Genomic DNA, 15689 nt, shown 5'->3' with positions numbered 1-15689 from the left:
AGTTGTCCTCAGCGAGCCGCAGTGTGCTTAGCCAGTAGACTCGTGACCACAGCCCATGGCAACTGCGGTATCTACGCCATGTAGTCGACCGCAGCTTGATGTCAGCTATCGCCCAATAGCAGCCGTCTAAGGGAATGGCGAAATAAAGCGTCCGATGACGAAGTAAACTGTCCAGAAGAGAGTGAGGACAGAGCCCTCTGTTGAAAAGAGTGTTTGAGAGAAAGGTGACTTCGCGATCCGCTTGCAAGCTCCATGCACTATGTGTGACAGCCAAGCTTGGCTGAGATGTTCACAGCATGCTACCCGCTGACTATGTTATTTCACCAAGCCCGAGGGGTGATTGAGGGCCCCTTTAACTGCTTAACTCTAACCCGCTTAACCGATTTGAATTAAATATGTTGCAGTTAAGAGAGAAAGCTGAACTTTATTGGCTGTTGCAAGTGAAATGTTGGTTTGGTGCCTTCTGTTGATTATGGCTACAAAATTTGCAAAAATTGGCAATGCAAATATATATATATATATATATATATATATATATATATATATATATATATATATATATATATATATATATATATATAAAACAGTGCCCTTTCACTCTGTGAAGAAGGTTGACCAGCAAAGCTGTGTATGTGGACCCCTTAAGCAAACTGCACATCCGCCATGGGTCGACCCGATACTTCACTATCTTTGGGATCGGCTCACGTATGGGGAATGTAACGCCTGCATCACCTCCGCTGCGGGTCGGCCAGGCATTGCACTATCTTCTGGATTTTTTTCTACATGCGGACACGATAGTGGGGAAAGTAGCCCTTAAGTGTTGCTCTAAAAAAAAATTAAGCACGAAACCTGTACCTTTGCCCCCAAAACAGATATTTCAGTTCTGCAAAGTGCAGTATGTGTTAGAGCATCAGAAATGCTATATGCTAGAGTCAAGAGGTTACAAGAAATTGTCAACGTTTTGTAGAAGTCCCACTCGCAAATTAGTGGTGCGCGTTAAAGTGGTGTAAAACACATCAGTTTTGTTTGCTTTACATGTCTTAACAGATGCAGTTTACAGAACTGATATTGTTTTTTATTTCTAAGTCAGAGTTGCAAACTTGATGCTTCACTGTTATTTTTTTTTTTTTTGCAGTTCTAAAAAAAATGATAATCAGTGGCCCAAGTCAGAAATATAGATTTTAAGCTTTCATTTTTTAAATGCAACTAAATTCAGTATCAGTGCAGTGGATGCTGACAAAAATATTTTCACTGTTTGCATGTATTTGGAAGGCTGTTTGTCTTTGGGGTAAATCTGAGCTAAAGCAGCGAGATTCAGCTGTAAGAAGTTATTTTACGAGTACTCAGTTGTAGCTGGTGCTTAGCGAGTTCTTTTTGCCTTTTGCATCCACCTGATAGAACCACGAGTTGTTCTGAGCCATTCTCAAAGGTGCTACCTTCATTGACTACAAGATGGTGGAAAACTTAAAGGCCTTAAAGTTTTTCATTGAGCCAATAAGGCAAAGCATAGGGAGAAGGAGCTCACATAAAACAGCAAAGATTATCTAAACCAGATTTATTTACGACAACCACCAGTGTAAATGCTGTCACTGAATATCATCAGGAAAATGACAAAGGTTGAGCAACTGAATCTAACTTCATATTCAGGCAGGAACGGTGCTAAGGACACGGGCAAGGCGAGTGCGCATAGAAAACTACACATTGTTCGTGTCCTTAGCACTGTTTCCACCTCAGTATGAATGACCAACTAGCCAATGCCTTCATGTTAAGAGTCCAACTTGCCCTTATGGATCAGGGCAATGAGATGGTGGTAGTTCATATCGGCTAGCTGCATTAACTGGTAACTAGAATGACACATAGAAGTGTGCTTGGCCCTGAAAAGTGCTGCATAACTCATTGCATGGGTGCCCCTTTTGTGTGTTAGCCACCACGGTAGCTCAGTAGCCGTGGCCGTAGACAGTATGTGCAGTTCACTAATACGAGCTCTAGCTGTACGATTTATGCTGTGTCACCTGTTGCAGTAGGCGAAGGCCTAGTGAAGTTCCCTAACGTGAACTCTTGGTGCAAGGTCACTGTTAAATCACCTGCCACATTTTCCCGCATACAAGCCACAGAAATAGCTGCATACAACAGAGCTCTAGTCTTTTCAAAAATGGTCCCCATTTGCACGTGGGCACCTCGTACACGTCGTATCTGAAGCCAGCGGCTCTGTCTCCCCCTCTACCAGCGACGCTAATAAAGCTGGATTCACACGATGGACGTGATCGCGGATGAATCAGTCACTTGCATGTGGCGTGAATCGGATCACCTTGCAGTGCATATGGAGCAGCCCTCGAATGTGCAATGGCGATGGAGAAGCTTGACCAGGCTTGGCACGCACTGCCATGAAGCCACACCTTAATGCGAAATTTGCATATAAGCCGCATGCCGAAATTACTAGCTAAATTTCCCAATTTTTGGCGCAGATTATATGCGCAATAATATGGCATTAAAGAGGGAAGGAAAGGTAGGGAGGTCAACCAGATTCACATTCGGTTTGCTACCCTACATGGGGGCAGGGGTTTAAGGGATGAAAAGAAAGAAAGGAGACTTAAAGCAGAAATAGAACAAGCGAAATTCGCTAGTTTGAGCTCCAGGTGTGAGGTGCTTACTAAGTCACCTGTTACAGCAGGCTTAGTTTCAGAATTTAAACTATTGTTGCTCTTCTGGGTGCTCACGTAGATGCCTGGACGGAGGCCAAACCCCAGAAAAAGAAGAAGAAGGCCCGCAAAGACTGAAGCTGTGCCCTGCCTTCTTGCCTAGTCGCCCTGGAATCCAGGTGAAGCGACCGTCTGCTTCGACGGGACCAAACTGCCGCGCTGCGTCGAAAAAAAAAGTCCCTGCGTGTCTGCTGCCTGTTCACTAGCACCAGCAGCAAGAACACTGGAGAGACCAATGCAGTGGGTGCCAATGCCCCTGAGCCATCACCTCTTTTCGTCTCTCGTGCAACAAGTGACTCTCTCTCTCCCTCGCTCATGTGACTCGTGTGATGGCTGGCGAGCCGGGCGAGGTTTTAGAGCTGCCATCAGTGGTGTCGTTGGGACGGCACATGCCAGAAGTATGCAAACGTGCTGCCACCACACCACACCCCAGCCACATCGTTTTATTAAGTCCCTGCATTTTTTTATTATTGTTATTTTCTCGCGAGGTGTGGTGGTGGTGAAAGAAGACTTGCTGTGTAGCCCTCCTCGTTCCCCTAGGTAATAAGGGACACCAGTGTGTCGAATGTGTTCGTGCCACACTCGCAAGGGAATGCAAGTTTGTGCAGCTTGCCCCTGCACTGGTGGAGACGCTCATTCTGTGTAGTCTGCCTGGGAGGGAGCCTAGAACACACAAGAGGAGGGTGGCCTTTGTAACAGCCTTTTCCCTCTTTTTGTTTGTTTCTCAACTTTTGTTGTTCCGAAGAGTTTTATTACTGCGAGCAGGCCACTGTACATCCCTGAGGGGATGTACAGCCAATAGTCTTTTAAAGGTCCCCGTGAGCAAATGGATATCTGCGCCATTTGCAAAGGTCAACGCTGCTCAACTTTTTGCTTCTTGAAGGTCTCCTTTTACTTTTTCTCTCTATTGTTCTTGTTATTTTACACTGAGGCTTTTCTTTTTTTTTTTTTATCTGGGGAGAGCAAATGCTATATTTCATATGGTTGGTGGGTTGCATTAAGAGTTTTACTTTTGCCATTGTTTATATGGCACTGCCTTTTGCCACTCGTTTTTTTACTCTGACCTCCATGAGAGCACGGTTGCGTGGCGGCTTCCACATTTACGTGCCACACTTTTTCACAGACACATGCATATTTTTTGTGCAGTCTCGTTCTTTTGTCTGGGAAGTTCTTTCTACACACACACACACATATATATATATATAGTACTGAAGGAACGCTGGAAGGAGCGATGGTTTTTATGCATTCCTCTTGTGTCGGTACAATTTGAGTCGAAACCATTATGTGCATACCTTTTCCAGGTTACTTTAAACACTTCGTCTACCTTTCTTAAATTGCGCCGCACCGACGTCCCATCCCCTGTCACGTGGGAGTGTTGTTTTGGGGTGCTGTACAAGTTGTTAGTTACCGAGAGTCGCTTATAACATAAAAGTGCGCTATGTGATGGCCCGTCAGGTCATTACATATGTGCAGCACTGAAAAGTGATTGAGAACTTTCTTTTTTTTTTTTTGGACTTCTCTGTACTTGCCAAAAGGTGTCCGCTGCCAAAAGTATGCATGCGGAAACACTGGTAGCAACTTGGCCACCTGCATTGCTACCAGTGTTTCCTCATCTTGTTCTTGCAGGTGCACCCTTTTTTGCAGCAGACATGTCTTTCAGTTATAAGTGAGGAAGTGACACACTACCCCACACTTTTTTTGTGCGTTTCTTTTTACGCTATCAAATCTTATTCCAACACACTTCATGGGTTCTGTCATTGTTGTGTTGTTTCATTATTCTATATAAGTTTGCAAGGAGTTGTGATAAATGATGCAGGAAACGAATAGTGTTTTTAAAGTTGCCTCGAACTTTACCCCGTTGTTGGAGAGCAACTTGTTATAATGATTATCGAACACAAAACTGTGTACATAAGGGCCAAATGTCCATGCAAGGACACTTCCCACTGTTGTCTGCTCTCTTTGTAATAATAAAACAAGAGAAAAAGAACTCTCGGAAAATGGTGTCATTTATTTCGTCATTATTTTGAGTTCATTGCCATTTGCTCTACTATAAGTTCTAGAGTGACACTGCTAATCATCACAAATTGTCTTGGTCGGCTATGATGTCTTGCTCTTCCAATGCCCCAGGCATTGGGTCTCCACACTGCGCAGAGCATAGTAAAAAGAAAATGTGCAGGCTTTCAGAATCCATGTTCTCTGCATATTTGTTTGCAACAATGTAAGTTGTCATACAACTGTAACACAGAAGGTTATGCAACCTACTCGTGGCAACTACAGCAATGGAAGCCAGGACAATCGAATTGAAGCATTAACTTTCTTGCCACTTGTCATTTTCAGAATTCTCATGGAAGAATAGGCATCATAGTCATCTGAAACCAACTTTTTATGCTATAGAGCAAACTAGTTCAAAGTAGTATAAAAAGATTATTTCCCGACAACTTCAAAGAACGAATAGGATGTTGGTAAAGTGCTAAAGAGGAAAGTGAAATGGTGCAGTGGTCTGAACAATGTGTGCAAAAGAGATAGACTGCAATGCTATAAAAATTTTGAAACTAATTCACTCAGTTGCAAAAGCTGTGCCGATTCCTTTGTTTGTATTGATGGAAATTGCCTGTTCTCATCCTCCATAGCTTTATTTTAACTTGAGGCAGCTAAAACAGTGCTCTTAGTGCTGACAAGCATTCAGACAACACTGTTGTGAACGCAAGTGTAAAGTCCTTGCACATGTCATCATGGCTTCCAAGTTATATCAGCTGCATACTAAAAGGGGCCGAATGCAAAAAAAATAATAAAAATGCTTGTGAACCAAACATTGGGTGTATATTAACATGATCCTTGGGTGGACCTTGATCCATGGTCAAAAATTAATGCTGCAAATATTGTTTCAATGTTTGAGTGGCAGCCAAGTCTATGCAGACCACCTGGCGCGCGGTACAGGTGTGACCACTGATGGCAGGAACATGAGAGGCTGTGGCAGTGCTCTATGAAGTGCCACCACCAGCGCCTCGTGAAGTCTTGGCAGATGACTCCCCGGGCTTTTCACCAATCGCTTTTACTGCACCTGCACCACAAGTCTTCATTGCAGAGCGTTGCCATGGGCCCTGTGCTCCCACTAGCAGTGGTCATGCCTATACAATGCTGTTTGCAAGGTTTATGATCCCATAATGATGCCAGTGACACATGAATCCCGACACTTAAAGAAGTACTGACCCCTTTCTTTTCTTTTGGTTGTCAGTGAGGCCTCCATTCCTCAAACACTCAACTGATGAATTATACTATCGCTAGTGTGACAAGTTCAAAACATGCCAAATGGAGTGACAAGTGTAGCAAGTTCGAAACAGATGCCAAATGGAGTGATGCTGCAAGCGTGTTGGGCGGAACTATGGGGCACGTCTCATCAATGATCATCTTTGTGAGAAGCCGAGATGCCACTTCGCCAACAGCAGCACGCATATCTGCAGATGTGGCTTGCTGAAGAATGAAATACCACATGCACTCCACACCAGTACTGTGTCCAACAATGTTGAGAAGTTGCTTGGAGCACTGACCTGGTTGAGCTTTCGAAACTCGACGAGGCGTGTGAGCACGTGCTCTATGATGTGCTTCGGTTCACCTGTGGCAGTGCTGATGCCTAGTACTTGTCCACACTGCAGCAGGAAATAGTGCAAGTCCTCGTCGGTGCACTTATTAGCAAGCTGGGCCAGACGGCGGCTCTCCGAGCTCAGCTCTTCATCCAAGTCGAACAACTCCAGTGGTGGTCCACTGGGTTCTCTGAAGCAAGGTGGGAACACCTGGAGAAGTTTGTTTGTCATGAGAGAGCATGGTACAATGTCGGATCATAAGATTTTAACCCTTTAATGACGGTGCATACATCATAATATCCCAAGTGGATGCCCTGCCCTGTGAGAAAACCCACCCCTGTTTTTGGCATGATTTCATATTTTTTCCCGAAATACCAAAAGATGGCCCACCAGACGCAGATCAAGTTCAATGCTGCCCGCAAGGCCTTCGCATCGATATAGGTTGCGTATGTGCCAGGTGGCTGCAGCAGATGTGATTTGGACGAAACTGTTTAAAGACGGCCTCTGCAAAGCATGAGCTGCTGTCATCCGCACAGGGGCAGTAATGCCTAAAGGCACTCTGAAGAAACCCTTGTGGCAAGACGTCGCAAACTTCGTCTCCAAGGCTCTAGCATCTACGTCCGAGGAAGTTGTGGCCCAATCGTTTTATGCTGCGTGGAATACCTACCGCCCCTGATGGGCCCGAAGACAGTGAGCTCCACGAGCAACTAGCATCGGCAGTTCCCCCTTCCGCTTCCCTGCTGACCACATCTGATCACATGCGTGACGACGTCATCAACATTTTGTTCGACAGTGTAGTGACTGTTCTTTTGTAGATTTTGAGGAAGGCTCAACAAGGGTACATAAACTAATCTTCACAACCTTTGGTTACAATGTCTTCTTTCTTCCTTTCTTTATTGTGATAGTGATTATATGGACACTCCAGGCACATTTCTGAAGTCAGCATCGCCGTGAGGTTCCGTATAAAGTCCAAGGGTGATAAAATCGTCACTGCGCGCCATATGCGGTATGTATGAGTGAAAGTGTGCCAAGGTGAGCAGATGATCACGACTCAATCTCATGCACACAAGCAGGGAAGAAGCACACTGTCTGCCATCACAGGCAAGGCTCCAGGGGGAGGGTAAGGAGGGGAGATGCGCTCTACTTAAAAAAAAAAATTGAGAAAAACGAACATAAACAATGCTATGAAGAAAAGCACTTATAGAGGAGGTCGCAGGTACTAGATCCGAAATACTAGACACAATGTGCTCAGGAAGGTCATTCGAATGTATTACGGGGCAGAGCAATGCAGATTACATTAAACAAAGAAGCGTTTTCAAAAATATGCACAAGCTGAAGCTAAACTTCGTTATCTAGACAGTGTGTCAAGTGCAGAGGGGCGTCCAGTGGTAGTGGATGAGGCCTTGCGTTGTAAATGCATGCACAAATGATAAAAACCATGTAGTTAAAGTAAATGTGATTGAATCCCCTGCACCTAGTATCACTTGCAATAGAACATCTCAAATATAGTGGAAAACTAACATCTGCGTAGGTGCTGAACTGTAAACATTAGGGCAAAAAAGGAGCAAAGAGAGGCTCTCAACTCATTGCCTTTACCCAAATGAAGAGGTAATCTGCCTGACTGTTGCTTGTACAACTTAACTCTTGATCCTTCGTGCCATTAAGCCTTGTAGTTTTTTTTTTGTTGTTGTTCTTGTTTGCTTTTTTGTTAAAAGGCCATATATATTTCTTTATAGTGGTCATAGCCACATTGCTTGAACATGCATGCACTTGTGTGTGTCTCGTTCTTTATTTATGACACTGGCAAATGGTCAAACCTTGATGCAATGTATCCGTGTCTGCTGAGAACTTTTGAAATTTTAACTGAATAAATCTAGATGACTGTCAACTTACCGCAGGTTGTAGCGGTGGCAGCGGGCATTCAAATTGTGGACTGATCAGTCTCAGAGGCTCGTGTGGCACACCAAGCTCTTCATAGGCACTAGGTGACAACAAATGAAAGCTGACATAAACACATCCACTGCAATGGGCACTTACAAAACCTTCCTTTCTCAGGCACCTTATCCCTGTTTATAACCTTTATACCACAGTGTGCCATTCCGTCTGTCAGTCCCTTTCTTGATTTTGGATTTCCTGTATAATGGTAATTCATGATGTACAGTTGCGGACAGAATATTATGGACCATGAAATCTAAGAAAAAGCTGAATATCTCCGCAACCTCGCAACGCAATCTGGTATTTGCATTTTGGACCTCGACTACAATATGCTAACAACGTTGTCGTGGGCAGTTTTACTGGTTACTGCTACAGGCTGCTCGGGAATTGAACGTTTTTGGAGATACCGTGGTCCATTTTATTCTGTCCGCGACTGTACATACAGCTGTCTGTTTGGGCACACATAAAGAACGAGGTGTGGTCATGTGGACATGAAAGAGAGGGTGCAAACATGTGCATGTGCAACATTGTTTCGAATTCAAGCTCGGTGCTTGTTTAAAAAACAAAGTGCTACATAGAATCAACTATGCTTGAGCTGAAGAAATACAATGCTATCAATTCTGTGTAGGCAACGGCACAGGTGATTTTGTACAAGAGCACAATTTCAAGCACATAATTAGCCGGAGAATTTTAGTTGTCCTTCCAATGGTCACTCCAGCTTAACCCTTTCAGGGCCGATTTTTATCACCATATGCAACCGCCAAGGTCCTTTTTTTTATTGCAGATTTAAATTCTTCAGAGGGGCCTATTTCAAAAAAAAATTTTTGTAGGGTGACCATGAAGTGAGAAAAAAATATTTTGCATTGGTATATAAATGTACTGTTTATTCATGAAAAACAACAATAAAAAAAGAGAATAAACTTATAATAATTAAAGATTTGATGCATTGTTATACACATAGCTCAAGGCCTGGAAAATGTGCACACAAGAATATTTCTCAAGTCTGAAGTGTTCCTGCTCTTACACTAATATTTACATCCATAGCGTAATCAAACTGCGTAGGTGAGCACATTCAAGAAAACTGTGTGGTTGTGTGCCCGTCAAAAAAGCAAAACGTATGACTAGCTTTGGCTAATTTTCATCTTATCTCCAACCAGAGGCAATTAGTTTTAGCGAGTCTCCAAAAAAGGAGGCGCATGCATGGCGGCATCCTTTGTATGCGCACCCCTGTGAGCAATAAACAAGCGAGTAACAGGCGGTCGCCTTTTGAGCGTTTAGTAATGAGATAAGCATCCGTTTTGCAAGCATAAGAAGGTGAAACTGCCCATGGAACAGAACCCAAACTAACTGCTGCCAGCCTGCACGTGCGCCAATGTGCGTGCAGTAGTATATAGATGCGCCAGAGCAAACCGAGCAAACAAATCATGCAATGAAAACCTAGAGAGGGAGTCACGAGAGAAAAATTTCCTGTATTCTCGCATAGGGACAGGAAAGAAAAAGTTAGGAAATTGGTGCACTTTTTAAACGCACAGACGGCGCCGTAAATATACGGCATCAACCATTTTGGACTTCTTCGCGGCACCGCATATTTATGTCACTGATCCTGGAAGGGTTAACGTTTGTCTTGCGCGAGTAACCACCGTAAGCCTAGAAGCTAGCCAGTTGCTATTTTCTGGTCTGTAAATTGTTGTCTCACTTGATAACTACAGGAAGCATAGAGTTGTCGAGGGTGTACAGCTGCTTGCGGAACAACTCCATGGGGTCATTGGGCAGTTCCTCCCCCTCTTGAAGGCAGCAGAACGGGGCATCGGCAATCGTGCTCAGTGATGGAATGGGGTTGTAGTCAAACACCTCAGGGTCTCCGGCATCAATGGCATTCAGCTGCACTTGATCGTTGGTCAGGAAGTGAAACAACACATCCTGCACAGTGGGTCAGGGAGGAAAGTGAATGCTTGCATATGAATACCAACAACATTCATGGCTGTTTGAGAAACCTTGGCTACTGTACTGAATAGGTGACATTCATTAAATCTCTGTAGCACCAAAATAAAAAAGCATAAAATAAAGAACAAAGATTGCAATGAAGGACAAACCTGTCACCGAATTCACAAAGCTTTTGATTGGTATAGTTTTTGTCATGGGCTAGCCGCTTTTGCTAATAGGTATTAGTATGTTTGCTGTCACAACTAGTTGGTGATTGGTGTTGCTTTTGGGTTATCCCTCTGAACAGCTCTATTTTGATTATGTGACATGTTGCTTTTATTTTTGTTTAGGGCTTAATGAATGCTGAGGTGATTCAATCGAAGCACTTGTTTACTACTCCAAGGCAGACAAAGGGACCTGGACTTTTTCAAGCAATATATGCTCTGTTTGCCCATATGGTTCAATTCATCGATGGTTCGTATCACACTTGAGATTATGGCTGAAATTTCACATAGCTGTTATAATTATACAGCAACCAGCAAGATAAGTGTTCTTAAACACGCGATATTTTATCACTCTAGCCAGTTACTGAATGCCACAACAACATTATGTCACATTTTAATATAACTCTAGCAAAACTGAATTGTTTCTACTGGTGCATGGCCCATATGTCCTTCGCAAGCCAAAGAAAGGTTTGTGTTATGGAATATCATTGCCCCTGTCTTGACCGTAGGATCAGCAGTCTACCTTAGACTGCCAATTAAATTGCAAGGCCGGTGGTAGACAATGTGCTGTGTTTACAAGTGACAGGCCTGGTGCTTGAAGAATAAGGAGAACCGAGATTCTCAATCTTTAGAAGAGGCTAACAAGCAATGAAGTCCATTGATAATCATAGGAGAAATTAGAAGTAGTTATAAATAATTAAAGATAAGGGTTAAATTTACAATAACACAACAAAAAATAACTTTGCCATCAGTGGGCTCCCACTAGTGGCATGGCTTTCCACGGCTTCCTATGGTTGGCTTGGCACACAAATAAAGATGGCTTGGCACTGCCTGGTTTGCCCTGTCCTGAGAGACTGTGTGAAGTACCATTTTCAAAATTTTATTCCAAATTTCAATTGGCAATTTATTGTTCCTTTCACACATACGTGCGTGCACCAGTTCTTTTGGGTCAGGCTAAGCATGAAGGACAAAATAATGACGGTGTTAAAAAAGAGTTTAGTGCAACTCTAGCCAACACACCTTGACCTTGCTGTTGTCCTCCTTGTCCAAGTAGTGGTCTGAGAGAAGATGGCACGAGCCGAGAACCACTATTCTTCCTGAGACACCCTGCATGGTAAGAACGCAAGTCCAGCATTTTTCACGCACATGGCCCAAAACGTCAAACTCCTAATTTTTCTTTCGTTTTTGGCTGTATATCTTTTGTTTTTGTATGTAAATCTCACGAGCAGTAATTCTGCTTACACTAAAAGTTCACCTCCAGAGATTCACCCGACATAATAACAGATGTGTGAATGACTATAATGTGCGTGCTGTCCTTGTTTCCATTCATCTGTTTAGTAAACCTTGCAAAACCACTCGCTTGACTAAGAGTGTTCATTTGTTTAGAGGCTGTCTACAGCTCTGTTGCATGTATAGGCGGAAGGCAATTAGAAAGTAGGAATTATTTTTCCTTTATTATGAAACATGGTGCAAGTCACCATTGCTAGGGTGCTCCTGTTTGTTTATCCGTGTGCCTTCCTGTGTCCGTGTCTTAGAAAGCGCAGCCCATACCAGCATGCAGTTTGAACTTGCCCAAGAAACAGCACTCTTCTATGCCAGATTCTGCGAGTCCCTATGTTCCTACGTCCCTATGTGCATCTCATGCTATACCTTAAAGCCTTATACTTTAAAGCCACAAGAGTGCTACTATGGTTTCTAGAGCCACTCTCGGACTGAGTGGCCATCTGATATAATTTCCGAATGAGAACTTCCTGGGTGCTCCACCATAATGCGCACTAGACTGCTGCAATCTCATATAAGCCCCTGCTCAAAAACCACTGCATAAGCTGCAGCATGTGCCTTTTGTACTTGAGCGCAGCAATCCGGACAAGGGGTACTCTCCCCCCCCCCCCCCCTAATGACCTGCTTAAAAGTGTAAAAAGGGACAGGTTGGCAAGAAGACAGACAGACAATGTGAAGGGCAAGCTCTCAATTGATTTATTTCTGGAACTGCATGCACCTTATTTATACAGTGAAAAAGGAAAATAAGAGCAAAGCAAACCGAGACACACAAAACAAGCAAGACACAATTTAAAGCCATATGGCACACTTCCCCAAGTTTCCTCGTCAACATGTGCACCTAAGACATTTACGTTTCTTGTTCTGAACATGCGTTGTGTTTAAATATTCTCTTCATTTTTAGTCAGAGCTATCGATAGCGCTCTTGCACATCTATCAGTATGGTGCATTTCAAACGCCTCATCAATGTCACTTTTCACCTGGTCAAAAGAGCGTGTAACAACTTCAGTGAGTTCATGCTTCATCTTGTCTGACTTCTTGTCACTAACCTAGTTTGTTACGGTTTTAACTAAGCAGCATGTTTCCACCAGCTGGCTCCAGTCGCAGCATTACCCCCCGCTGGAACAATGAATAAGGCAGTGCTGCAGATTCCAGTTTGCCTGCATCTTTTACATGCTTGAACTCTATCCTGTCTCGTCCTTTTGCTCTCCCCCCTTTTCTTCTCAATCAGTATAGTGCAGCGAATTGAGCTCACTCATGGTTAAGCCACCCCTAGCCTTTCTTTTACCCTTGTCTCTTTGAGTGGAGCGGGGGATGTTTACCTTTTGCCCGATGTAGAGTGCACAGACGGGACGTGCCACAGGGAAAGAGCAGCCCCCCGTAGACAGGAGAGCCACAGCAGGCTTGGCAACATTTAGCGTGGCACCAAATGGGTAGACAAATGTCAGTCCTCTGCAATAACAACATCATTGCGCTTTTGAAGCGGGCACAAACCTTTGCGTGAACTTGTGCAGCAGCAGTAATAGGTGAAGAGAGATGTTCAGTGCATCAGAAAAACTGCAAGCACACTGAACCAAGCACGAATAAGTTACATCAGATGATCTGAAAAAGGCGTCAACGCCTGGCCCTCCAGATAAACACAAGAAAGCTGTCTGGCCAGCCACTGCCATGTGTACAGGTGCAGGCCTTCATTTGTGATATGGTGTATTTTGGGCAGATGCAAGGGCCTACAAATGAATGAGGTATGCAAGGCATGTTATCACTGTGACTAATCAAAATTTATTTGCTCCGTAATTGCAAAGAGTCACGAGCAAATGCACAGAGGATCATCTTAGCATCCTGGCTTTCTTTGAATGAAGTCTGCAGAACCTTGGTATAAAATTACAGTACCCTGACATGCTTGTAGAAGCACTTGTTGTTAGGCTAGTTGGTGTTTGCTTATTGGCATAATGTAGCACGAAGGCATAATTACAAAGAAGAGAAACAGATGCACGTCATAGGCGCTACATGCTTACTGATTGTGACCAATGCAATACAGTACACCACAGATCGCGACCAAAGGAGAGAATGTTTGTAAGGCTCTGCAATGACCTCACCGGCTATCACCACTCAAAGTGGAGCCAAGCGCCGTCTCCTCAAGAGCCCTGCTCACAGCTCTGTTGAGGATTCCATCAGAGATCAGTGCTTCTTTTGGATGAGGATACTTGTGATAGGCTGTCCTCACAACAGCATCTAAGGATTTCAGAAAAGAGTGTTTTTTTTGTAGTTTTTTTTTCCACACACTCGTCAACTCTGCTAAGCTGTATCAAGCAGCACAACATAAAACAAATTTACCCCACCAAATACACAGATGAAGAGATGTCTATACAACTATCCCTTGTCTTTTATTAATGGACCTTTCCAGAAATGAGCGTGCAGCTTTAGCAGTGGCAGCAAGGCAGTATGGGAAGGCAGAGCGTCGACCGTCGGAGATTAACCTCAACAGTGCAGAGACTCAATGGTGCACACTCGTTTCTGGAAATTTCCATTCTCATTGTTTCTATTAAGAATTAATAAAGACAAGTAGTTACACTGCCTGGTTAATGCACAATGTGTCCACAAGATGTATGCGTTTGTGGCTGCAGAACGTGCCAGCTCAGATTATGCTATGCTAAACCACACAAACATATGTGATCGTGCTCGCACCTGTTGACTGCTGCAGAGTAAGGTTAGCCAAAGTACAAGCTTATAACTTGCAAAGTAAAATGAATCATACATGAACTTGCAGGTTCTTTTAGTAACCTTTGAGTTCAGCATGCATTCTACTTCATGACAAAGCACTAAGTGGTTTGTGGTACTCCAGAATGGTGAGCTGCTTCATTGAATAGTGTGCCTACCGCTGTTGACAACAATGCCGTATTCTTCAAGCAGGAAGTTTATGTTGGTCTGGAAGCGGCGTTCCCCACCTTCACCAAGCAAAACCAGCAGCCTCCCTCCTTGAGTTACAAAGTCTCGCAAGGCTGAAAACTGCAAAGGTATACCAGTCAAGTCAAATGTCGTTATACTGAATCCACATGGGGCACAACCATACCTTTTATATATTCAATGTTCATTAATGCATACATGCACATATTCTTAAAAAAAGAACACGAATATATATATTTTTTTATTTACTTCATTATATTTGATAATTCATTATACCAAGGTTCAACTGTATATCCTTATCAGAATTGGCACATCTACACTGACATTTACATACACATACACACATGATCAGGCTGCTAGAATTTGCCTGACCTGTAAGGTGATGTGAAACTCAAAATATTGATAAACAATACTTGTGTTCCCTTTCAATGTGTTAGAATTAGGAGCATGAAAGCAGCTATAGTCTTTAGAATAATGATGACACACCAACTAGCCCAGCTTTCTGCCTTGAGCAAACTATAGCACCTGCGAGATCGAAACAAACCTGAACATTAAATGTCAACGCTGCAGCTACAGCAGTGCTTCCCAAGGTGGGTACTAACTAGGTGGAGAGAGCATTAACTGAGCTACCAGCTGGCTTGTACAGGTCAAGGTCAAGACTACAGCTTCCGAAGACGACTACTAGCTGTGACCTTAGCTAGCTGAAAGGTAGACGTCTATTTGCTGTAGCTGCGTGCTCCCTGAATTCTGGGCTAGCTGAGGTAACGTCAGTGGTGTAAATGAATCCAACCTAACAACGTAAACACGTACGCCACCTGGCACTTACCTCCGTCTCCGTAAATTTTTGTCGTGGACCGCCAAGCACGAGGGCGTCGATGCCGGATAACAGATCGGGCGATATCTGCGTGTTTCCGCTGATGCGACAGGTTTTGTGTCGCTTTAGTTATGACCGACGTACTTTTAAAGAGATTTGATGCAATAAAAGTTCGTTACCTCTGGACTTGCCACATGCTTTTGAGCCGCCTCTGTAGCACCTTGTAGCCATCGCTAACGCTGAAAAGCTCGTGCTTAGACGAGTCGAACAGTATCGTGAAAACTTTCTCGCCCATTGATTGCTGGAGCACATGCTCGGAGCGTTCCAACAT

General features: G+C 43.7%; 2 protein-coding genes across 3 annotated transcripts in view; one reads left to right on the top strand and one right to left on the bottom strand.

Annotated features, from left to right (window-relative positions):
• LOC135921049 (neurofilament heavy polypeptide-like) overlaps positions 1-4697 on the top strand; it is an 18916-nt gene extending 14219 nt beyond the window's left edge. For both annotated transcript variants that reach the window (XM_065455370.2, XM_065455369.2), the window contains one exon: positions 2722-4697. In XM_065455370.2, coding sequence (XP_065311442.1) covers positions 2722-2777 — 56 coding nt within the window. In that variant the 3' untranslated portion in view covers positions 2778-4697. The remainder of the gene's footprint in view (positions 1-2721) is intronic.
• Positions 4688-15689, bottom strand: IFT52 (intraflagellar transport 52). Its single transcript, XM_065455368.1, has 10 exons — positions 15538-15689; positions 15371-15458; positions 14517-14646; positions 13737-13872; positions 12963-13092; positions 11383-11469; positions 9912-10135; positions 8174-8261; positions 6248-6490; positions 4688-4842 (listed from the first exon to the last, which is right to left on the bottom strand). The coding sequence occupies exons 1-10, from the start codon at positions 15687-15689 to the stop codon at positions 4777-4779; spliced, it is 1344 nt and encodes a 447-aa protein (XP_065311440.1). The 3' UTR covers positions 4688-4776.

Source organism: Dermacentor albipictus, chromosome 6, assembly GCF_038994185.2.
Source record: "Dermacentor albipictus isolate Rhodes 1998 colony chromosome 6, USDA_Dalb.pri_finalv2, whole genome shotgun sequence".
NCBI classification, from domain to species: domain Eukaryota; kingdom Metazoa; phylum Arthropoda; class Arachnida; order Ixodida; family Ixodidae; genus Dermacentor; species Dermacentor albipictus.
Note: the sequence above shows the minus strand (reverse complement) of the source record. Positions and strands in the feature narration are given on the sequence as shown.